Genomic DNA, 24,865 nt, shown 5'->3' on the forward strand with positions numbered 1-24,865 from the left:
GTTATATTTGTATTTTTTCTTGAGGAAATTATCTAAATATGTTTTCTACCACTGGAAACACTAAGTTTCCTTCATGGACTTAACATTGTTAAAACATCAATATGGGATTTTCTTTAAAAGTTCTGAAAGAAAGTCCAACTTTTAGATTTTTCGTGATTGACTCTGGTTTGCAGTTAAAAAAAAATCAATGTAAACAAAAACTTTCTGCTCACTGTGATGCGTTCACAGTCACAGGGTGGTTGTTATTGGATTATTTGGTTAGAAGTGTAATTACTACTTCTCCTATGGCACTCATTATCCACACAGAAAATTGCAGCTTTGCTTTGGACAGATCTGTTGGAATTGAATATGCTGTTTTGTTTTTTTTTTGTCTTTTTTTGTCCACAGGTATTTAATTTAAATGACCCACAGCTAAAACATGTGCACTCAAAGTGACTTCTATTTGTTGTGAGGTTTAGTGTTGGTCTCTGCTCCAGAAAATGCAGGATAATGCATAAATTATGTAAATAGATTGAATACAATTTAAAACAAATACTGCAGCTTCTATGGACCCAAACTCCACATGAACCACATCTGGAGGCAATAATAGTACAGACAATGAGAGGATCTCTGATATCTGTATTATCTTAGCAGTGTAAATTAACTTAGTACATTTACTCAAGAACTGCACTTGAGCACAGTTTTGAGGTACTTGTTTCTGTTTTTACTACACTGACTAATTAACACGCTTAAGTCTATGAGGAGTAAATGTGAGTGAAATTTCCTTTTTAACTTAACTTGTAGCATTCTGGATGCTTTTCCATTATTTATTTATTGTATTTGTTTTTCTTTTGTCCGACGTTTTATTTTGTTAACACCGGAAGCAGTTAGATTGATTCCGGCTAGCTTGACAGTGGTGTGGAAAAGATGGCTGCTTCGGCGGCAACGGCGAGTTCTTCCCCTGGTTTGTGTCCGAATTACGCCGTGATTTGCTCCTTCCTCGAACGGTACGGAGCCTTGCTGGACTTACCGGAGCTCACCTTTCCTCAGCTGGAGAGATATCTGCAGGACACATCCTCAGGTAGGGCGGAAACAGCCCCTGGACCTCCCCGTCGCTGTAATGATAATGGTACCGTGCTAGCAGCCTAGCAGCTATGTTAGCTAGTTGTGTGTTATTGTGTGGTTTTCTATCCTCCTTCTTCACTTAAATGTGAGTTCACCGCGCCTCAGAGCTGCTCTTCGAAGTGGAAAACGCGTCTGCGCGTAATTAAACGCTCATCCGAGTGTGAAGGTGCCGAATTAATCGAGGTTTTCTGTCACTTTTTAGCTTTTGAATTGGGCTTAATTTTTTCCAAGCTGCCTTTATCTGCCACTGTAACGCTCCTCGTAACACAACACAGGACACAAATGTGCGGAGGAAACGGGGTCTGGGAGGCGGCAAAGGTGCTGATAATTCATGCAACACATGCTGGATATCGATCCTCAACGGGTAGAGGTGTCCGTGTTCCCGACAGCCACGAAATTGTGCACTTTATTTACAGTTAAAACATTTTGTCATGTAGTGTTTCGCACTGCTTCTGTCAAGTCGCCTGCAACAACGGGGACATCCGGTGCAACCTTTCAAAACAAAACGTATTTTGTCACCGAAAACACAACTTTGTCAGTGAATAATACACATTTATGGCTCGCTGTGCATTTACTAACTCTTTCGTGCACACTTGCGTTATTTCCATACTTTTGTTGGCACGTATATTCCACAGATTAAGCTTTTTTTAAACGGATATTAGGTTAAAGTCGGTGAACTTCCGTTTGACCTGCTTTTTTGTGTTTGACTTGACTATTTTTTTTTATACAGTTGTTGCTTTGCGCAGGCGCCAAGTGTCCAATAATTTTCACCTCACATTGACATCTGCTCCGTTCAAATAATCTCACACAGATACTGAAGTGAAGCAGGTTTCGGAAATTTGAAACTGGGCTGTAAACAGACTGCAGCAGCTCTGGGTTAATAGGCTCCAGACTAAACAAGTATAGGTACAGTGGTGTTTGATCTAGACCAGGTCCAATGTGGTGTGGATAATGTGAGATCATCCTTTTTCTGTGCAGTAGTTGGTTTTTCTATCCAGTATGATGTGAGATAAAGAGCTGCCAAATTGCCCTTTGTGTGTGTGTGTGTGTGTGTGTGTGTGTGTGTTGTTTTTTGGTTGGTTTGTTTTGTTTTCACGATTAAAGTAAAGGTCTTTACGCTCTCCTTGGTAATCTAGTCCAGATTTGACAACTATGTATAGTTGTTTTTGAGCTAAACCTCGTCTAATGTGCTGATGTGATTGGATAAAAAACACAAAATCACAACAGTATTTGTGTTTTGTGTTTTCCCCAGTAGAGGAAAAAGGGTTCACAAATCTGAAACTGTATGGTAAACACTCACTGGCTTTCCGGGGTTAATGTGGTCCAGACTTAACAAGTAAAGATATCATGGTTTTTTTATCTAGACCTGGTCTGATGTGGTTTAGATAGGGGGGAAAAATCAGTGAAATTGCTTTGTTTGATTGTTTTCTCCAATAGAATAAAGGTTTCACAAATCTGATACTGTTTTTAAACAGTCTTTAAACTCTCCTTATTAATGCAGTCCAGATTTTCTCAATGTACATGTGGTGGTTTTTGATCTAGACCTGGTCCTCTGTGGTGTGGATAGGGAAGAAAATTCCTGTGTTGTGAAATTGCCCTTTTTGTGTTGTTTATAGTAATATGATAATAATAAGTATTATTACTATTATTGGTATTATGGACTTTGTTGTTCCTTTATGAAAGGACACAAACCGACTCACTGGGATATTAAGCTAAGGAGCTGAGTGGTGGGTTTATTTTAGAAGGGTCGGGAAAACTGTATGATATGACTGTATTTATTTATTTTTTTTGCATTGCTGTTGTATTTTGTTTTACATCTGTATTTGTATATGTTTTTTTAGATGCTCTGGCACAGAAACAAAACCAACAAAAAAGTAGTATTTCAGGTCTGGGTGAAGGGTGAAGATCATTGCAACTACAATATGTATAAAAATCTGGTGTGTGTAGGAAACAGTGTAGCCACCAAGCATGAGACGTTACCTACTGAGGTCACAGCCACCAAGTCTGATATCTGACAGTGTTTCTTATTATATGTCAGACGGTGCTCGACACATCCCAAGTTGTATCTTTAAAAACAGTTTTAGACACTGATCACTTTGTCTGTCGAATCTTCCCTCAGTCCCGAAGCTGCTGGTTGATCTTCACGTCAAGCTGCTGAGGAAGATCGGCAAGTCGGTGTCAGCAGACAGATGGGAGAAGTATCTCGTCAAGGTAAATGGTTCTTTCATACACATATGAAAGCACTGCAGCGGAGAAAACTGGTGTTCAGGCAAAACCAAAACAAGGATGTAAAAGAGGCCAGAACCGTCCATAGAGCTGAGGGGAACTGCAGAGTCAGGTGCTGATTCTCTGTGGGTTCATCACTAAAAGCCACCTTTCACATTAGCCATTTGATCCATTGATAATATGAAAAATATTGATTAGTGCAGCTTTTAAACCAGTGGGAAAGTATCTGAAATCACATTCAGACACTCAGACTGTCTATTAAAACCCTGCTTACAATTAATGTATCACTCAAGCATGTGTTTATGAAATTGGTCATAATTTCTCTTCACCCCGTGGAGACGACATCTAACTGTGATGTCTGTGATGTGCAGCTTTTTCTTGAGCTGTCAGAAAGGTGTTGATTTAACTGTGGTAACTGCTGAGTTGTTATTCTGATATATTCTACTATGAAATGATGTTAATACAACAAGTTACTTCATTTTCAGCCCGAAATGTTGACGGTTCAAGCGTAATAAATGTGTCAGTCCGTGTGATGCGCTACAAAACATTAATCAGTACATTTGTAAAATTAATTATGTGAGTTCTTGTTTTTGTTGCAGGTATGTCAGGAGTTCAACACAACATGGGCCTGGGAACTCGAACAGAAAGGGTACAAGGAGATGACGATGGAGTGCAAGACGGGGATACTTAAAGTAAGTTCGTGCTTTAACAATGGAAGCCTGGTCTCCTCACCCCGCCGTAGTAGTTGCTTTGTTTTATTACAGCTTCACAGAAAAAAAAATGGAAAGAGTTTATTATTTTAGAGCAACTAATGAGCCTTTTTCACAGCAGATGTTTTGATGTGTCATAGTAGGAAAACCACAAGTGTTGTCCATGATATTGATGGTTGAATTCCATTTATAGATGAGTCTGAAATCACTTCCTATTTATAATATAGAGCACTGTATTTAGCCCTCAGAATTACCACAGTGAAGCAAAAAAAAGTCCCAATACAGCAATGTGCTGTATTTTGCAGAGCTTGCTGCTCTGCAAAATACGTGAACAAGGCAGTGACTTAAAATACATCAGTGCTGATGATGGGGGGCTGATATTGTGCAGCTCAGACACTGGATGGCGTTAGGGGGGGGACGTGCTCACTCAGAATTAGTTTATAAGACGTGTTGTTCAACCACGTCCTAACAGCCACGCTGAAAGGCGAAGTGAAAGGCCGGTCGTCGTGAAGAGGAAGGGGGGACGTGATGGTCTGTAAATGTCTCTCCTGGAGGAAAATCTGTGGCGTGGCACTTGGTTGTTCACAGGAAAAGTGACAGAAATAGTTGTGTAAGGAAAGAAGAAAGAGTTAGTGAGAAACTCAACCCCAGCTCCACACAGCTGACCAGTCACTATGTGAAGTGGGTGTCGGTGATGTTGGATCATCGGTTGCAGATGGGTTGGATACAGACACCATGCAAAATCCAAAACATCAACTGAAACGTGATATTTTGTGGAACTTAATGCCAAACACAGTAAATAAAAAAATATCTGCAGGGCCGTCGCTTTCATGCAAATTAAAAAAATCACTAGTTTGAGCGGGTACTAAGAACTTAAAAGAATTTCACACGCAAACCTAGTGAGTAGTTGTGGTAAACCATCCTGCCTCCAGATGTGAGCAGCCAGGTTTCCAAACAGCAACATGTGTTTAACTTAATCAAATGAGTAATACTGTGTTTGCTTGTAGAAATACAAATAAACCAGTGAGCATACTGGGTTTAACTGGCTAAATGTTTATTCTCTGGACTGTTAATGAATGTTTTTGACAGTTCCTATAGTTTTATTTTCATTCCCACAACTCGAGTACGATGCATTTTTACCCAAACTAACAAAGATAATTATGCACAGTACATCTTGTGATAGCTGGTGTGGAATTACGAAACATCTGTGCCTCTCTTTTCTCTGCAGTATTTATGTGAGAGTCAGTTTGATGAAAACGTAAAGTTCAAAACTGCCATCAATGAGGAGGACCCAGATAAGATGCGCCTGCAGCCAATTGGCCGAGACAAAGACGGACAGATGTACTGGTTTCAGCTGGACCAGGACAACAACGTGCGCGTTTACGTGGAGGAGCAGGACGACATAGACGGGTCATCATGGAAGTGCATCGTCAGGTAAACAGGCAAAGGATCTTTTCATGGAAAGAAATCCGCTGCAGGCTGTGAAATGAAATGAAATTTAAATGGCAATGCTCTCAATAAAAGCAGGTACACTGTGTTATTTACTCGCCTTTATTCTTCCTCACTTTTCTCCCTGCAGAGATAGAAACGACTTGGCTGAGGTTGTGGCTCTGCTCAAGACACAAATTGACCCTGAGCTGTTGAAAAAAGACGAGCTAAAACGGGAAACCAAACCTGACAGTGAAGAGGATGAAGACAAAGCAGAAGGTGGTAAAAGTTGGACTTTTAAAGTGTATTTTTTTGCTTTTCAAGAGTTTTCGATCCTACAACTTAATGTGTCAGATCTTCAAGTTATGACCTGGAACTTTTTATAATAAAAAAGATAAACACTAGCTAGCTTAAGTGCTATTTTTTGCTTCATAATGCAATTAAATGTTTTTAAAACATGAGAAAATGGTTTGGTTCAAAAAATGATTGAATCAAATTGTGACACCAAGAGATTCCCAAAGATTTCCACCCTTGATCTTCTTCATTTGATCTTTTATTTGTATCACAGGTGATGTTAAAAAGAAGGACGTAACATCAGATGAAGACAGCGAGGACTCCAGCAAGGCTGCCCGCCCAGTCTCACCAAAGACTGAGAACAATGAGAAAGTAACACAGAAAGATAACTTGAAACCAGAGGCGTCTCAGGCCAAATCATCCCTGAACGGCATCGTCGAGGGCAAAACTGAAGCAGAGCTCCATTCAGAAAACATCAGTACAAAAGCTCAGAACATCAAAGAGGAGCCAATGGAGGTGTCAGACACTAAAACAAGTACAGCAACAAGTGAAGCCGCCTCTGAAACACTGTGTTTATCAGTGAAGACAGAGAAAGGAGAGGAGGCCAAGAGGAACAGTGCAGAGGAGATCCAACAGGCTCTGAAGAATGACCAGCAGGCCAAAATCCCCCTGAAAAAAAGAGGAATGAAATTTAGTGAAGACTTTGAAAAAAACAGTGGAATCATAGTTCAAAATCCATCTGTCTCTCAGGTCAAAGATGGTCCTAAAGCTGAGGCGACTGCTGATCAGACAAAGAAAACACAGAGCGTAAATGATCATGTTAATGGTGAAATTAAGCCTGCGTCAGAGAAAGACCTCCAGAGTCCACTGAGCGAGTCACTAAAGGACACAACCGTTGACAAAGAGCAGCCGACTGAACCAGCTACAGGTAAATCTGTAGAAGTGAGAGAAAATGACTCCCCATCCACGGACAAGGAGGATGTGAAAGATAAAAAGGATGAAGCTTGTAGTGAACAGATGATCACAGAGGCGGTCACGTCACACCAAACAGACTCGGAAAAGAAAAACTCAGCCTTGCAGGTAGAAAAGGAAAAAACTGCAGCAACAGAAAAGAAGGAAGCACACGAGTCTCCGCCGCCACCAAAAGCAGAGTCACCGCCTCCGTCTAAAGATGTAAATAATGCTCTTGAGACGTCTTCTAATCATGAAAAGTCTGAAAAAAACAAAGAGGAACCAGCCAATACAGAAGAGTCCTGTACTGTAGACAAGACGACCACATTGAAGGAACCTGATAAAACGTTAACAACCGATGAGTCAGAAAACCTCAATTTAAATCATGAAGTTACATCCAAAGAAGCTGAATCAAAAGAATCAGGGGAAAAACCAGCCTGTGTGGACGTGAACGCATCAGAGTCAAGTCAGACTGAAGAAACGAAGGCGGCAGGGGCTGTTTCAGACATGAAGAAACCAGAAGTCAGTGACAAAGATGCTAAAGAAGCAGAAACATCTGATGCTAATGTGGAGGAATCCGATGACTCCGCAGTGAAAAAGAAGCCAGGAGTCATTAAAACAACAGAGACGCAGCCTGCAGGCGAAGGTCTTCCAGAGAAATCTGATGACTGTGAAAACACTGTATCGCCATCTGTGATTGAGAAGACAGAAACAGTAAAAGACAGTGATGATACTCAAGACGTCAGTCAAACTTCTACAGTCATTAAAAAAGCAGACAAACCATCAGCCAGTGAGAAATCAGAGGAAGCACCCAACACTGAGGAGAGAGAGGAGTCTTCTGTTGTTAAAAAGGTAGATAAATCCGAACCATGTAAACCTACTGAGACGCCTGATAACATAAAAGACACAGAGACGACTCCAGAAAAAGACGATGTGACCTCGGAAAAGCCTGAGAAGACGGAAAAGCCTGAGGATATAAAGAAAAGTGTCAACTGTGAAGACAATACAATCCATGATGTTACCAAGATAAGTGACTTAACGTCAGGGCCCATGGAGGCAGAGGCAGTGGCCGTTAAACAGGATCTGACAAAGCCACAAGAGGATGACAAAACTGAGACGAACTCTGTTGAACACAAGGCGACAGAGGAAACATCTGAAGGGAAAGATAAATCATCCAGTCCAGCTGAGAATATCTCTGAAGAAACTGACAATAAAGCCAATAAAGAAAAGGAAAAGGTGACAGAAAAACAGCCTGAAGAAATCGAAGCAAAGCTTCCATCATCAGAGAGTAATAAAGATGACGACAAGGGAAGTGAAAAAGACACAGACAATGAAAAACTTGCAAACGACAGTGAGAAGCACCTGTGTCAAGACAAAGAAAGTAAAGAGGACCCTACAGTAGATAAACTCTCAAACACTGATAAAGCAAAGAAGGAGAAACAAGCTCATAAAGAGAACGAAGCCTCAACTAAAACGGACGAATCTGGTCCCAAAAACACTGACGCCGAATCCTCAACAGAAAGCAACAAGCCGGAAGAGCCCAGGAAAGAACTGTCCTCCGATAAACCCACTGACAAGGAAAGTAAAAGCAAAAGTGAAGACGAGGACTCTGCAACAAAAAAAGAGGTGGCAAACGGTGGCGAAGCTCCAGCAGACGCCAAGGTGGAGGTTGTTTGTCGGAAAGCGAAGCGGCCGGCCCATCGAAGGAAAGCTGAGCTTCAGAGGGAGGAGAGACAAGGAGATTCAGAGTCGGACACGAACACGGGGAGATCTCTCCGAAGATCGCCAAGGATCTCTAAACCGACGCAGAAAGCGGTAGAGATCCAGGACAGGAAGATGGAGAAATCGCAGGCGGCTCCACCGGCTGAGAAACGTGAGGACAACAAGGCCGAGAAAGAAAAGGACGAGGAGGAGGAGGAGGAGGAAGAGGTGAAGGTTGTTCAGAAGAAACCAAGAGAGAAGAAGGCAGATCAGGAGGGTCAGCCCAAACCTAAGGTAAGACAGGTTACCAGGAGGCAAAATGCCTTTAAAAACAGCTTTGAAGGTAGAAAATAAAGTTATTTCCTAAAACATGCAGCCATATTTTCACTTTTGAAACATTTTGAAGAACATTTCCAGAATTAAATGTTAAAGCTCAGTGCTTCTATCCAAAAAACAAATATGTCTCTCAGAGATTTATTTCACTCATAAAACTATTTTTTATCTCCTGACTAATTTCTATGGCAGAGATATGGAACAGATGCGAGTTTGTTAGGTACACCTGGATAAAACATGCTCATTTTGGTGGATGTAGTTTTTGGTGCTATTGCATTGTATTTACAGGTGTTTCTATTATTTTGCCCACTGCCTTTCATTCACAGTTTTACAAATTTCTTGTTTTGCAGTTTTAACACCATTAAAAACACCAACATTTGCAAAAACCAGTGTGAACGTGTGTTTCAGTCGTGACGCACTCGCTATGTTGAGCAAGTTTTAAGCCTCTGTGAGTCGACTCTGATCGCCTACTGAAACCAAAGGGTCCCTGGAAGGTTAAAAAAATTACACTGCCAGCTGCGTGAATTGGGGAATGGTTGTAATCAACTTAAGCTGTAAAGCAGATAAGATTCACTGAGCTGAACATGTTGTGTTTGTTTAAAGGGGAGAAAGAGGCGGAAGGTTCGGTGGTCCAACACTCGAACGCGCCGTAAAAAGAAAGGCTCTGAAGATGAGGAAGACAACAGCGACGAGGAATCCAGTGAGGAGGAGGACAGCGAGGAAGAGGATGACAGCGACGAAGACTACAAGGTCGAGCGGAGCAGAAAGAGGCGGAACCGGAACCGAGAAAGACGGAGCTCGGACTCCTCAACATCCTCAGACGACGACCTACCTCCAAATGACGATCCCTGCAAACATTGTGGTCTTCCAAATCACCCTGAGCTGGTGGGTACCTGCAGGATCTCACTACAGCTCATATTCAGACAAAACTGTATTTCACACTTTTTTTTTTCAACTGTCTATTTGGCAAGATTAAACAAATACACACATTTTAGTTGTCACAATTTTTCCTTTTATATTCTACTGAATAGAAATCCAAAACCTGCTATCTGTAAATTTCCCTTCCCTGTCCTCATCTCCAACCCCACCAATTATTCCACTCCACTCTTTCAACATTCACTTACGTCAACAACCACCTTCACCTCAACTTTCTTCAAACACACTTATTCAAACACACGCACCCCTACACATAGTGCCTCAGAGGAGGAAGGAAAGGGAAGATGGAAGAGACAGAGAAAACAATATATAAAATAAAATGAAGAGAAATAAATCTAAAACCCACACAGTAAAAGTTTTACATTCAAGAGAAAGTCGAACAAAACAAATTGATTTTAAGATTTGTACTGATGTGACTTTGTGGGGCAACAACACAATTATCTATTATACTATTATATACAAGGCAGTTGAGTTTTCCAAATTTTCAGTCTTGCAGTCTCGCAGTATTTTTGCAGCGCAACCAGTGGTTTCACATGGAGCTCAACATTTGAAATTAGAAGTAATACACGTACAGAAGGATTTTTTACACTGACTGTAACATTGTTGGCAGGCGGGCTAATGGAGTTGCAGAGTGGAAGGAGCTATTTTTGGCGTCTTTGATTCCAGGAGTAAAAGTCCAATTATTTTTCTCCATAAACAAAGTTATGTGACTCACAGATGGAGCAGTTCCACGGTTTAGTGAGAAGTCATGCAGGTGCTGCAGTTACCGTAGTTAGAAGTTAGCTGCATTTCACCAACAAACATCTGGTCAAAGAGTTTCAGACTGTGATGTTCACCGTTAACTGCAAACAGATGCTGAATATAACAGTTCTGAGAAAACAGATAATACATTCTGCAGCCTAAATCAATACAGATGGTTTCTTGGTTAATTTTGGATGAATTCAGCAACTTGGCTCCATGTGTTGTTCGCAACTGGAACAATAAAGCATTTTGAATTGGAATTGTTGATGAACATTTCAGATGTTGTCAAAAGATTTTAATATGGGAATTTACTTTTTTTATGTGTTAATAAGCTTGATAATAATAATAAACTTAATTGTATAGCACAAATCAGTTGCATACACTCAGTCCTTCACATTAAAAAATTAACGTAAAAACATGTTAAAAATGAAATAATAATTTAAAAAAAAAGAAAAAATAGGAAAAAATTACTAAAACACATAAATAAATCAAATCAAATAAAAATGGATCACATAGAACGCATCAAATCAAGTAGAATACTTTTCCTTTTAAATAAAAAATGGCATCTCAGCTCTGAGGCAAAGAGCACTGCAGAACCTGTTTTCCCATCGGGCACAAATGCACCACAGGTTTGGATCACACTGGGGTAAGCCTCCAGGGAGGAACTCAGTAAGGAACTACTTAAGGTTTGCTGTTAACATCTGTCCACATCTGCTTTGCAGATCTTACTGTGTGATTCGTGTGACAGCGGCTACCACACAGCCTGCCTGAGGCCTCCCCTCATGATCATCCCCGATGGAGAATGGTTCTGTCCACCCTGTCAACATGTGCGTACCAGACTGAGCACCAAATATTCAAGAGAATTTAAATGAAATGTGAACATGGCTTTAATATTTGAATCATTCTTACCTACTGTAGAAGCAGCTCTGCGACAAACTAGATGAGCAGCTCCAGAACCTCGACGCTGCTTTGAAGAAGAAGGAACGGGCTGAGAGAAGGTGAGACATTTTGTGCTTTATCATGTGCATCATCAAAACTGAAGGAGGAAGAGCTGCCCCTCTTTTAAGAGCTGTAGTAGTAACACTAACTCTATTTTAATGCATGGAGTTTGTACATTGTAAAAGTAATTGTTGGGCTGTTTGTGTTTTGCTGCCACTTCTTTTACCATGTTCAAATTAGACTCTGTAAAAGACAAATTCCTCATTCATAACCTGTGATTTGAGGTAACAAGTGAACTTTGAGCCCACAGGGTTGAGAACCACTGTTGTAGGCCAAAATATATGGTTGGATTTCTTCATATTGTAATGTTCTGATTATTCTGTCCACTCCCTGTAGATTTAGATGATTCAAATCACCAGTTTTACCGTGAAATTGCTCCTTCACATTAAAAGTTAAAAGAAATATGTTAAGTATTTTAACAACAAACCCTAGACAGTATATTTATTCAGGTTAGGGTGTTTTACTTATTGACAGTGAAATGAAGCACTCAGTCTTCTTCATGTGTATCATCTCTTCCAGGAAAGAGCGTCTAATTTATGTTGGAATCAGTGTTGAAAACATCATCGAGCCCACAGTAAGTACAGTTCTGAAATGAGACAGAAAAATATCCACCAGTTGGTGTTTCCACCATCAGTGACAAACTCTCACTGTCTTAGGTGGAGGTAGAGGAAGAAAAGCCAGAGATCATAATCAAAGAGAAGAAAGAAACAAAGCGAAGTAGGAGCTGGGGTCGAAGGTCAACGAGGGCGAAGAAAACCATCAGCTACAGGTCCTTGCACAGAGACATATTTGCATACATAATATTTAATAAGTAAATTATTCTCTTGGTGTCATTCTTGTACGATTCAGTGGTTCTCGTAAGATTAGACTTTTTTTTATTCCTGTTGAAGTTCACATGTTACAGCAGACAACACAGAGACAGAGATTATAAACAATATATACATTACAATATCTTAAACTAGTGGTTTTCAAAACCATTAATACTTGCTTGCTGCACTTTGCATCAAAAATTACACTCCTTGTAGTCTCAACTCAAATCTTAAAACACAGACATATTTCTACATTCACTGTGACATTTACAGAGGATATCATTATCTGTGATGTCCATCGTGATTAAACCTACATAAATGTACTTTCACTCAGCTGCTATGACATTTTAATTTCCCTCCAGGGATTAATAAAGTCATCTATCTATCTATAAACCGGCTGAGAAATCATAAAAAAAAGACACTGCTTCTATCTCCAGAACTTGCCTGAGAAACATCCTGTTTTAAAGTTTTCTTCAGTGTCAAAGTAATTTGTTGATAGTTGTCTGTATTTTTACTGCAAACAACAATTGCTAATAGCTAATTCGGTATACTTTAAATGGTGCCAATTTGCCAAAATATAAACAAAAAAACAGGGTTAAGTTTTACCCCACAACTAAATAACAAACTGCAACATTATATTTCCTGTTTACACCCCCCAGAGACCCCAAATTATGGAAAATGCAGTGTCATAACCCTTTAAAATTACTTTCTTTTCCTGTTGCACCAAAAGAATAACAACACAGTAGTAAGATAGTGTTTCAATTCATACAGTGATATAAATAATATAATGCACTGTCGTGTTAGATATGTTTGCATGTGTTTATCTACAGTTAGATATTGTCTTTCTGTTGTAAACATCTGCCAAACATCCACTGAGACATTCAGGAGAAAGTCGTCAGTTAACATGATCCATAACACACATCGTTCCTCCTGCAGGGGGTGACTGTTTCCTGTCTACTATCGGATCTGACAAGTTTAATGAACCTTGTTTTTATCCAGTGCTTATAAAATGTGCTCCGTTTTCTTTTCACTTGGAGCGATTCAGCCGTCGCAGATACTAGAGTTTCTTATGCTCATGTTTTTCTCTTGGCAGGAAACAGCTGATGAACTGTAGAAGTAAAATGTGCTCAACCACTCGTGAAATGTGATTCTTGTTTGTGCTATTGTCAATTTTACAGATTTGATGAATTTGATGAGGCAATCGAGGAGGCGATTGAAGAAGACATCAAAGAAGCAGAAGGCGGAGGTAAAAAAGAAATGAGTTCTTACTCTGTTAAAAATGATTTTAAGCGATAGTTATATATTTGAGGAACTATGCTATGTTGTGGAGAGACACTAAACCCCTGAAGGACTGAAACTTGTCATTTTGACTCAATTTTTGTACATTTTAATCAAACAGGACAGGATGAGTTAATTATTGAGCTTTAGAGATGCTGATAGGCAGAGTGAGGCTAGCTGTTTCCCCTTGTATCAGTCTGTATGCTAAGCTAAGCTAACTGGCTGCTGGCTATAGCTTCATATTTAGCATACAAAGATCTCAGCAAGAAAATGAATTAGCATATTTCCCAAAATGTCAAACTGTTCCTTGAAGATGTGAGAAGATTTTCTGTAATTAAGGTGTTGATGAACGGTGTTAATTGTCTACAGGAGCTGGTCGAGGTAAAGACATGGCCAACATCACGGGTCACAGAGGAAAGGATATGTCCGCCATCCTTCAAGCAGAGGAGGGTAAGGAGAACGGCCGCCCACCAAGACCCAGCGCTGGTCAGCGCAAGAAGAAACGCCGGCGACTCAATGACCTGGACAGCGACAGCACTGTGGACGAGGAGGAGAGCGAGGAAGAGTTTCGCCTCAGTGAAAGGTAAGAATAGACACAACTACGCTGACGGTAGAGTTTGACTTTCAAAGATGTGTTTACATTTATTTACATGTATGTTTTTGTTTGTTCTTCCGTGCAGCTCAGAAGAAGAGTTTGTAGTATCAGAAAACGAATCGGAGGGCGAAACGGAGGCGGACTCCAACGACAGCGACTTTGGCAGCAACGGCAGCGGGAAGCATCGTAAGTCTTCGCGGAGCAGGAAGCCAACGAAACGACGACGAAGCTCCCGAAAGCGACGGAGACCAAGAGGGTACTCGGATGATGAAGAAGAAGAGACAGATGAAGATGAAGAAGATGAAATTGGTACATGGGTTTTCTTTGTCTAGTCCCTGTTTTAGCTGAATATGTCTGTTTTTACACTGTTTTCACTGTCCCCTGTTTGTTGTAGATATTAGTTAATATATATAGATACAGACAGATAGAAGGTAACTGCAGAAACCAGCTGGAAACATCTATTTCTGTGCACTTTAAAGGAGCGCTGGACCATATGGCCAATAAATAAAATCTAGGTTTTATTTTCAAGCTCGTGGACAAATTTTCTGATGGATTTTCAGGGACAGACTGAACAACTCCCAACTCCCACAGCGTCATCCCTCGTAACCAGAGATGATGTGTTGCCTCTGCACCAGTGACAGCTGAGGCCTTGGCACAGTTTACAGAACTGTCATGACTCGTGACTGAAAGGATGAATAGCATCAGAAACCCATTCGTCCCCCAGACACCTTTTCCAATCTCAGATTGTTGGATGCGTGTCTGCCCATTTCTGTAATTTTCCAAAACCCAGGGTCCAACATTCACACCCACTTCACACTGTGATTGGACAGCTGCCAGCACCTCAGCCAGAGGTGAGAGAGGAGCCAGACATTGTTCCTCTCTCTTGTTACACAACTACAACTGTCACTTTTAATATGAGCAGCTGAGTGCAACACTGTGAGTGTCTGTCTGGAGAGACTGTCTGAAAACATGCAGCATTGTCCCCATTTTTAAACTATATTGCATCTTCATCTCTCTTATCACGACCAGCTTTTCACTCCCCCTCCCATTGTGGACGTCTGAAACACATTTGATTTCTGATGCGGTCGGACAGCGCGTCTTATGAACTAGTTCTGAGAGACCATAAACCAGCCCTTAGTTACTCCCTCCTAACAAAACACACCACTGTTTTCTTGGCATCTGACCGTTGCAGTTCTGTTGCACTAATCTGGCCAAACAGATAAATTAGAGCTAAAACTATAAAAAATGAACAGATAAAATTTTCAACAATCAACTGGTTGTTCAAGTAATTTATTATGAAAATATTCAAACAGCTTCTCCAGCTTCTCTAATTCAAGGGCTTCCTGCTGTTCTCTGTTTTATATCATTGCAGACTGAATATCTTTTAGTTTTGCATTAGTCAGACCAAACAATTTTAAGACATCACTTTGGGCTCTGTAAAACTATAAATGGCCATTTTTAAACACATTTTGGACACTCTACAGACTTAATCAAGAAAACAATCTGCAGATAAATCTAGCTCTGCAATTCTGTGAGGGGATTTAAACCTCAATAAGGTCTAGTCTACAGGTTTTAAATAGCTGCACAAAATATTGTCCGTTTTGAGAATTCTTAAAATTTTCTCTTTGAAACACTTGTCAACTCTTGAAAGTGTTGTCTGTTGAAAGTGTGATGTCTCTTTGGCCAGAAGTGTCCTCACATTTGTAACCCATGATCATTTTTTTGTGTGTGTGCAGTGACTGAAGGCTCCAGTGAGTTCAGCGACAGTGATCTTGATATGAGCCGACGGCGGTCTCGGCGGAGTCAGAAGAAGCGGGTGAACTACTGTGAGACGTCGGAGTCTGAAGGATCTCAGGCAGAAACCAACCGGGCAAAAATGAAACCCAGACGTCGCCAGGACAGCTCAGAGAGCGACGGTAAGTCAGAAACACACTGCACACTATTAGAACTGGCTATATGATAGTAATAATAATAATAATAATAATAATAGTTTGGTTGTTTTATAAAATGATCCTGTACTGGCATGAAAATAAAATATCCCGTCCCTCTAGTCTCATGGAAAACCCCCCCAAGATACGACCAGCCTTGCCTTTTCTCAAAGACACAAAATCCTTACAGAATAATTAATTTAGCTTCTTGCTTAAAAATCATGAAAATAAAATGAACCATTTCAGCACCATGGACAGAGACCTTCAGATCCTCTTGACATGAAACCTCTGAACTGAGTCACTACTTGTCTGAAACAAGCCTTAAACATCCTCCAGGATGGACGCTCACAGGTGAACAGTTGGGGGTCTCCTTACAGACGTGTATGAGAATACATGATGGCAACCTTTTTTCTTTTTTTTCTTTTTTTTTTTTTGAACCTTTGGATTACTGAGCGGCAGACATGTTTGTTTTATATGACTGTTAATATTTCTTGTTGGAAAGTCAATCTGTTGAGTTAAAAAAAACACAAAATAAGCAGATGTTTTTATAAATGTACTCTTTATTATTTTGTCCTCGGCTGTTGTCAGGTTACCAAACCAAACTGTCATGAGGAGAAAGTTAACCCACTCCTCACAGCCCCTGAAACTCCAAATAAAAATCTCCATGACATTTTATAGCAGATCAGTCTGATCATATATTGACAGAGGTTATTGCCCTTTTTGGTAATAAAACAAAGCTACATACAGATATAGTTACACATTAAACTAGTACATGTAACAAAGCTGAAAATTACAATGATTTAGTTTCATCATTTAAGATCTAGTAAAATATTTCTGTGAGTTGAGGAAAAACAACTCACAGAGAGGAGGGGGAGAATCACACAGATGTGTTTTACAGAACCACTGACAGCTAATGATTTCTTCTTTGTTTTCTTCTTCCAGCGAGTTTCTCTAGAGACTCTGAGGAGGAGTCGAGGGATCGGAGGGTGAAGAGGAGAGTCGACTCCTCGGAGGAAGACTCGCGTCAGCAACGCAGACGTCTCGCACTAAAACGCAGGAGAGCATCTGAAGACGACGACTCGGACGATGACTCGGACGACTCGTCAGAGGAGGATCGTCCCATCCGTAAACGGGTGAACCGCATCGACTCGGACGATGACGAGGAGGAGGAGGAGGAGAAACCAAAGGAGAAGAAAGCAGAGGAAGAGTCAAAGGGAACAAATCCATTGGACAGCAGTGTGGTGGAGACGCCACCTACCAACGGACAGAGCCCAGTAAAGAGCCTGGAGGGCCTAATCAGCCGGCCTGCTGCCCCCGCCGCTCCAGGCCTCATCCCACATATTGAGCCGCCCAAAAACATCAGCGCCACACCAGCCGCCGCCATCGCACCCAATGGTCTGGTTGGCCAGGAGATGGCGACGCAGGACGATGACGAAGACGACCTGTTAGGAGTCACAGACCTGGTGGACTACGTCTGCAATAATGAACAATTGTAAAAAACAAAATGGTGTACTGTTTCATTTTTTGTGGTATTGTATTTTTATATTGCTTAACTTTATTATTCCCTCCCCCACCAACACTTCCTTGTCGTCCTTTTTACTTGTGTCATCTGGAGCTTGATTCTCAACAATCTCTGTTACAGTCAGAACTGGAGCTGTCACCAGTCTAATGCTGTCGCTGTGGGATTGTACAATAATGAATAAGGGCACCAACTTGTCACGTCTCATTCATTTGGTAATAATCACTTTACCTGCAAACCACCCACATCATCCAGCTCCACTGCCAAACCACCTCCTTCCTCTAGAAGTGTGTCACTCATCATTTCTCATGTCTCCTTTTCTCTTTTTCTTTTTTTTTTCTTGTCACATTCAAGTTTTGCTCCGTTACTTATCTACATGTAGGGAAAATTGGCACTGAACTTGTTTACTGTGCAGAAAATAGTTGAAGATTTGTTGTTTATTTGAATGACTTGGACTTAATATTTTATGGGAGTAAAGCAAGGCATTCCATGATTGACATAAAGTTGTGGGCATCAAAAATGAATCTTGGTTTTACATTTTATCCCTGAAGGGTTTGACATTTTGATTGGCTTTCTGCCAGTGTTAGATGAGAAGATTGCTACCACTCACATGTCTGTGTTAAATATGAAGCTCCAGGCAGCAGCCGGTTAGGTTAGCTTAGCTTAGCTTAGCACAGTGACTGATTTTACTTTTGTTTTGGTACAAGGGAGAACCTTTCTACTGGTCAGAGCAGACACAGCAGGACCAGAGAGAACCAGTCTGATTCTCTGGCTCCTGTGGCTTTGACTTGCTATGCTAACTAGGTGGCAAACTGAAGCTGATTTACAGGATGAAACCCTGTATTGCTGGATTGTGCCACAAAAAATACATTAGCAACAGCTAATGAGATGATGCCCTTTTTTTTTTTTTTACCTTTAATACAGGTGATAATCCAACTCCTTCCCCATTGTTCCCCATCAGTTTGGTCTGATACAGAGACAGTCCAATTTTACCGCATTTGTCAAGATGACTTTTATGTGTAGTAGACCTTTCCGCTACAGATCCTGATGCTCTTGACCAGGTACCAAAAAGCAGCTTATTTGATAAGCTAACTTAGCAGTTAGTGATTTTTTTTTTCCCTGGAGAACCTTTTACTTAAAATGTGCAATTATTTTTACCGGCTGTTTGTCTTTTAATAAATATCCTGGGGCTGGTGAGCACTGAGATGTTTAATCTTAAATTTTTCCTCAAAAGTCGGACTTTTAAAATTTATGCTGTAGAATATACCCCACTTCAGTCAAAAGTAAAACTAAATTCTGCCGCGTTAAAACAAATAACGACAACAGTACTTGGCAAATAGTCAAATTGCAGTGGGAATCAGACCCACTTGGCATCAGATTTTTGCCATCTGCTTTCATTAACTATGGGTACTGGGTATGGGAATGGGAAGAAAAAGAAAAACACCCATTATTTCAACTTAGGAGAGTTCACACATTAAGGTGTTTGCCCTATTGGTAACATTGTAGTCACCCCAGATAAAACAGCCTTAAATAGATACTTTTGTTATGTTACGTATTTTATTGGTCACTTGGTTTGTTACCAAATGAAACAACATACACACAAACAGTGTATATCACCCATTCAGCCCAATGATCCAAATCACTGTTCTCTTCTGTTTTTAGTCTTTTAAATGAGTTTTACCAGTAACACACAAACTAAATAACAACCAAACTGCTTTTATTTTGTTTTAATCACATTTGATGTTGGTTCTTTTGCGGAGTCCAAAAAGTATTTGTTGAACACTGTTCAATTGTTAAAAACAGTTTTCTGATATTTTTGCCACAACATCTGTAGCTTGGAAACTTGATACCATCTTTTCTCCTGTTCTAGGGTGAAAAAAATCAGCACCCAGCTCCTCTGAAGTGTAAAAATGTCAGTTAGCAGTCACTTCTTGTTGTTTTTAAACTTGCACTTTTGTACAGATTTAACAGAGGAGATAACATTAACATACTGCAGCTTCTTATATAACAGGATGTAATGAGAGTGGTATCGATCTTCTCATCGTATTCTCCTCCAGAAGGAAAATTCCTAAAATGTCAAACTAGGCTTTAAACTATTCTGGCTTGATTTCCTTTAATTTTCAAAAGCTTTAGATGAGACTATTTATTAATCTTTTTTTGGGGGGGGGGGACACAGGATGATCAGGTCCACTTGGATCACATATTTGATAAGCTAACCCATCACACACCCCGGCTGGGATATTGCTGGTCAGATATTGGTGTGTGTGCTGGTTATTGTAAATGGAAAAACAAGCACGTTGTTCCCAGTTTTCTACCCTGAATTTTAAAGTGTTATACATATATATTCAACCCCTTGCATCATTTGAAGGTGTGAATGTATATATGTGACCAACCAATTGACCAGCCTTCACTTCTCGGCCCCCCCCTTGAACTTTTTTGTTGAGTGATAGTGTAGCTTTTGTATATTGTAAACATACAATTATTTTAACTGTGCGCTGCCATCAGTATCAGTGGTGAGCTCCCAGTTTGTTTGGGGAAAATCACAAGTAAAACTCTGTTGTCCCTCCTAATCTTGAGATCTAGACTAGTTTCCTCTTATTACATCTATGTTAACGTTTGTGATTTTTTTTTTTTTTTTTTTTTTTAATAATGATGTATTTTTTGTATATCTTAACATTTATTTGTTGTTGTCTTTGTCTAAAATGTAAAGTGTCTTATTTTCTTTGTACATTGTCCTTCATAGAAGGTTCAAAAACCTGCAGACCCCTGGCTTTTATTAACTAAAATAACACTCAGCTCCACAACAAGCCTATTTTATTTTCATTTTTGTTTTTTATTCTACACCCCCCAGATGTCCCTATGTACAAAATCTATGTTTCTATTCAAATCCTCTATTTTCATAATCTTGAGTTGACGCTTGGGTCAGGTTGCAGTACACCACCAACCTTAAAGACCTCAGCCTAGATCAAGATTGTGAAAAATAAAACACCTCAATGGAATAATTAGTTATGAAGCATCAGGATGCAGTTTTTGGATGGGGGAATGGACAGAAAAAGAAAAACAAACCAATGACTTCACTGACCTCTGCTGGAACCAGTCTGTGTGTATATCTGTAGTTTTTGCTGTAATATATTTAGAGGCATTTTTTTAATCATGGAAAAATATATCGGGCAATTCTTTGGGATTGCATGAGTTTCTAATAGTTTTCTTTTGTAGGGAACTAATATTGGCACAACATTTTTTGTAACAAAACCAGAAAACTTCGGCATGTTTTAAGGGTGTCTGTTTTCTCCTGACCTGTTGCTTTAGTGCTGAAGGACTCATGAAGTAGACCCCGCAGGATATCTCATCATTTGCAGTGAAACTGCATTGGTAAGCATGCGCTGCCCTACTAAAGGCATGTTACAGAAAAACTTGGGGAGATGGGAATTTATCATAGAAAATAATGTAGGACAGCTGATCAAAGAGAGGAAATGTAAAATATTTTGTAAATTAGTCTCAGCATGGTCTTCACAGAGGATAAACCACTCTATTTATCATACCATTTTGATACTGGCTATGGCCAAAACATGACTTCCAAGACAAAACCTATATGTGCTGCTTGCAGTGCAAACAACATAGGCTTCTATACACAATATTTAGCTTTTAGATTAGTTGGACAGAATATATTGCAAAACCCAATTCTTCTAATAGAAGTGTGTGTTCTGGTGGTTTGAGTCAGAGTACAGGAATGTGGATGTCTGTGTGCTGTTAAGTAACCCCATTTTATCCTCTCCACAGAGATTAGGAGAATGTATTAATATGTTATCTCATGGTTATGAAATAACCAGTAGCAAGACCTGCACAGGAACGGAGAGAGGAGCGAAATAAAAGGCTGCGATGGGGTTAAGAGAGGAAGTCAATGGTGCCAATGACTGAAGTGTTAACAGAGTTTCCTATTTACCTCATGATGAATCTGGGAGGAAAGACACCCTGTCCACTGTGTATAGACCCTAGTAGACTGGTTGTTGGTGTTTTGTCTGCTCCTTACATTTTTGTTAACTTTACTGTTATTTCTTATGAATCTGATCTTGTACATTTGTCATAATAAAATGGGTTTTAATCCTCATGTCACTGTTGCCTTGTGTGACTCTTGATGTGGAGTTGCAACGATCATCCGGTCCTTTGGCCACCAGTGATACCGAACATTCAACAAATCTTTAAGTGCATGAATGTGTAAGACTGAGATTTATGTAGAAGAAATCCATTCTTATTAATTGTGAAAAAAAATGGTGGATTTGTTTTTGTTGGCCAACAATAGATGACACCTGTCAAATCGTCACTAGGGTGTAAAATCTACATCTTAAATTAAAAAATAAGTCCTGTGCATTTGTACCAGCGAGCCCCATTAAGTTCATCAGCTGATGTTATAGGGTTGGTTGGCACAATGTTAATATGCTGTGGTTACAAAAATTAAGCAATCAAGGGTAACTATTTTAGCATTAAATTCTAACAAGAGGCAGAAAACCTAAATGTTCAATAGAATATCCACCAATTTTTAAAACTGAACAACAAAATATTTTTTATGCCACAAAATATCCCAACAAAATATAAATTAACAGTTACAAGTTAATGAATAAGAAAACTATCAATAAAACCTTTTTAAATCATCATGAGTCAAACACAGAAGAAAGCTGTCAACATATCAAAAGGGTGTAAAAAATACTATTCATGGATGTATTATTTCTAAGACTTATAATAATACATCCATGTATATATCCTAAAAAATACTTGTACACTGAAAAACACAACTTGTTTATCTTTGTTTATTGTTTGTCTACAGATGCTAGCAGCTTTGTGTGTGTACTTGGAAATAGTGGTTTTAAGCTAAGCTAAGTAATGTTCAATTTTTTTTTAAAAGAACAGGTTTAAGTTATTATATAGATATGTTTATTATCTTAATTAAAATAGGCACAGCTTTGGTTTGAGCTAGTTAGCATGCTAACATCAATATGTGCCTGTGCTAACATGCCCACAGTGACAATGCTGTGTATTTATCATAGTAGTGACGGTGAAGTATGTAAGAGTAATGTTTGAAATTCAGCATCTGTACAGTGAATTCCCATCATGCATCAGTGAAGCTGCAGCTCCCTGTGGAGTTCAGGCTCACCTTGACTTCAACAACCTCTTGACATATCCCTGTTACTCATGTGGAGTCAGTCTCTTGTTGTTTATGTGTTGAATGTTATCTGTGCTGCAGAATGAGTTTGGTATTTTGTTGAGTCAGTCAACATGAGGAGGGGGGCACAAAGGTCAAGTTACGTAACAGATACCACATAGGCCAAACTAACAGGTGCTCCAAAGGTGAACAGGATTTTATGAGCTTTTCCTATTTGGGATTATCCTCCTGGAGGACTGCAACAAAACTGTGCAGCCCTGGTCAATATCATGCATGTCAAGTAATTATGAGTCCTGTCCATTTAATACAGTTTTATTTGATGAAGTTGTCTGTGTAGTCAAAAGCCTGATGTACAGTATCTCATTCCTCCGTGCCATCTAGCTCCATTGTTGTCCAAAAACTATTGAAGCACATCAGAGAACCAAATGTTTATTAATCCACTGCTGAAAATAGTCCACAGGAATTGACTGAACCTTTTAAAAAATGAAATTATGTTTGTGAGTTATTTTTAAAGATTAATGCCAAAGACTGGGAGGGAAAATAGGAAAAGTAGTAAGAAACCTCTTTGTAGAACGATTCAAATTGATGGTAATTTTTCAGTATAAACCAAGTGGTGTAAACACAAGAAATGACATTCATACAGAGGCATGTTTTTAATCAAAATATCGCTATATTGAAAATAACAGCAGATTTCAGAAATGCATTTAAATTACAACCTGACACAAAATCTAAAAAAATACTGTACATTTTGCTGAGAGACACTGAGTCAGAAAGGTGAGAGAAAATCAGTGTTTATTCACATTCTTAAAATAATCATCAAGTCTCAGAAACAGAAATTATTATGACCATCCAGACTCTAGAGGTATTTAAAGATGTAAATTATTAAATGTCCTTGATTCACAGAGAAATGGAAGTTTCTGTAGCTCTGACAAAAACAATCCAGCTGAAGAGAAAAAATAAAATAAATTGCAAATATACTTATACCTTAAAGCCATTTGTCAATATTAAGGATAAACAGTAAATTATCAGCTGGAGGAGAACATAATGTAAAACATGATTTATGCAGGAAAACAAACATTCAACAGTAAAAGCTTTGGTCAGCTGAACTTAAGAGGGAAAAAGGGGAGAACTGTATCAGTGTCAACATCACAGATTCCACAGTGAAAACCAGTTTTCTTTAACTCGTGTTTACATATTAAGTGCACTAAAAAATATATATTTGGTGCAATTACAGGCATCTGAAAGTGTAAAGCTTTGACAATTGTGCAAAATACCTACACCCAAAACCAAACTTAGATGAACTAAACCTTAAAACATTTGTGCTGTTCCACCCCACATTTATTTTGTGTTATGTTAACTTATATGCAGAGAAAATAAAAGAGCTTCCCATTAATGGCACTGACAGAAATAATACAAATACATCTGGAAGCACTTTGCTTGCAAAAGAGAAGATATTAACTGAAACTTCTGATGCTCCTAATGCACCAAACTGCATAGAGAAAATGACAAATTTAAGTGGCCTATAATTTCCCGCTGATCTGCTTTTAAAAACCACTTAAATTCTTCTTTTACTCTGCGTCCTTTAGTTATACTTTGGTTAAGCTTTATGCATTTCAAGTTTTAATATTTTCATGTTTTGCAACCTGAGTTTTTCCAGCTGTCTTCATGTTGTTTTCCATTTGGTGCAGTTTCATGTAGAGTAGTGATGGTAGCAGTGAGTCACAATCTCAGAACAAGAAACGCTTCATTTCAACAGTAACACTTGGTTACATAAACTTCTTTAGTGTTGTGCTTCTCACAGTCTTCATATGAAGAACATTTGGCAAAACTTAAGCAGAGGTGCATTTAGCTCAAATATCCTTAAATCTGTCATGAAAACTATAAGAAATTTAAAGTTGGACTGAATTAATAAGAAAGCAGCATATATCCTTGGCATGTACTTTTGGTTCTGACTGATATTGTGGCGTCAATAATTTGTAATTTGATTGGTAAAGTCATCACTGAAAACACCAGGCGGTTCCATCTTTGATTTGAGCACTTTGCCTGTTACCGCGTGCTACGTGTTAGCTACATAATTAGGTTACTGAAAGTGGGGAAAACATCAGTACAAGTGCTGTTCGCTCCGATATGTGGTAAACCTGCAGAGCAACAGACA

General features: G+C 39.4%; 2 protein-coding genes across 3 annotated transcripts in view; one reads left to right on the forward strand and one right to left on the reverse strand.

The window, feature by feature from the left end:
* Nucleotides 1-881: 881 nt before the first annotated feature.
* rsf1b.1 (remodeling and spacing factor 1b, tandem duplicate 1) lies at nucleotides 882-21,660 on the forward strand. 2 transcript variants are annotated; one of them, XR_011694591.1, is made up of 17 exons: nucleotides 882-1,060; nucleotides 3,224-3,315; nucleotides 3,930-4,022; nucleotides 5,269-5,474; nucleotides 5,620-5,747; nucleotides 6,037-8,708; nucleotides 9,351-9,632; nucleotides 11,147-11,251; nucleotides 11,343-11,422; nucleotides 11,943-11,997; nucleotides 12,080-12,192; nucleotides 13,411-13,478; nucleotides 13,880-14,093; nucleotides 14,191-14,414; nucleotides 15,842-16,021; nucleotides 16,976-20,924; nucleotides 21,333-21,660. XR_011694591.1 is itself a non-coding variant. In XM_071506064.1 (16 exons), the coding sequence occupies exons 1-16, from the start codon at nucleotides 907-909 to the stop codon at nucleotides 17,527-17,529; spliced, it is 5,220 nt and encodes a 1,739-aa protein (XP_071362165.1). In that variant the 5' UTR covers nucleotides 882-906; the 3' UTR covers nucleotides 17,530-21,660. The 2 variants fall into 2 exon arrangements, 1 of the variants encoding a protein (XP_071362165.1); XM_071506064.1 differs by having other exon boundaries at nucleotides 16,976-21,660.
* Nucleotides 21,661-23,348: 1,688 nt separating this feature from the next.
* The window catches only part of LOC139637589 (aquaporin-11-like), a 4,979-nt gene continuing 3,462 nt past the window's right edge, over nucleotides 23,349-24,865 (reverse strand). Inside the window, exon 3 of the mRNA XM_071506405.1 lies at nucleotides 23,349-24,865. This exon is cut by the window's right edge and continues 260 nt beyond it. The gene's annotated coding sequence lies outside the window, so the exon portion shown is untranslated.

This window comes from Trachinotus anak, unplaced genomic scaffold, assembly GCF_046630095.1.
Source record: "Trachinotus anak isolate AG129_WGS33_773 ecotype Australia unplaced genomic scaffold, CSIRO_AGI_Tana_v1 ptg000020l, whole genome shotgun sequence".
Taxonomy (NCBI): Eukaryota; Metazoa; Chordata; class Actinopteri; order Carangiformes; family Carangidae; genus Trachinotus; species Trachinotus anak.

Coding starts and splice junctions, on each gene's coding strand:
- rsf1b.1 (XM_071506064.1), top strand. CDS start 907: ATGGCTGCTTCGGCGGCAACGGCGAGTTCTTCCCCTGGTTTGTGTCCG. Junction 5,748..6,036: donor GGATGAAGACAAAGCAGAAG/GTGGTAAAAGTT, acceptor TTTGTATCACAG/GTGATGTTAAAAAGAAGGAC. Junction 12,193..13,410: donor AAGAAAACCATCAGCTACAG/GTCCTTGCACAG, acceptor TCAATTTTACAG/ATTTGATGAATTTGATGAGG.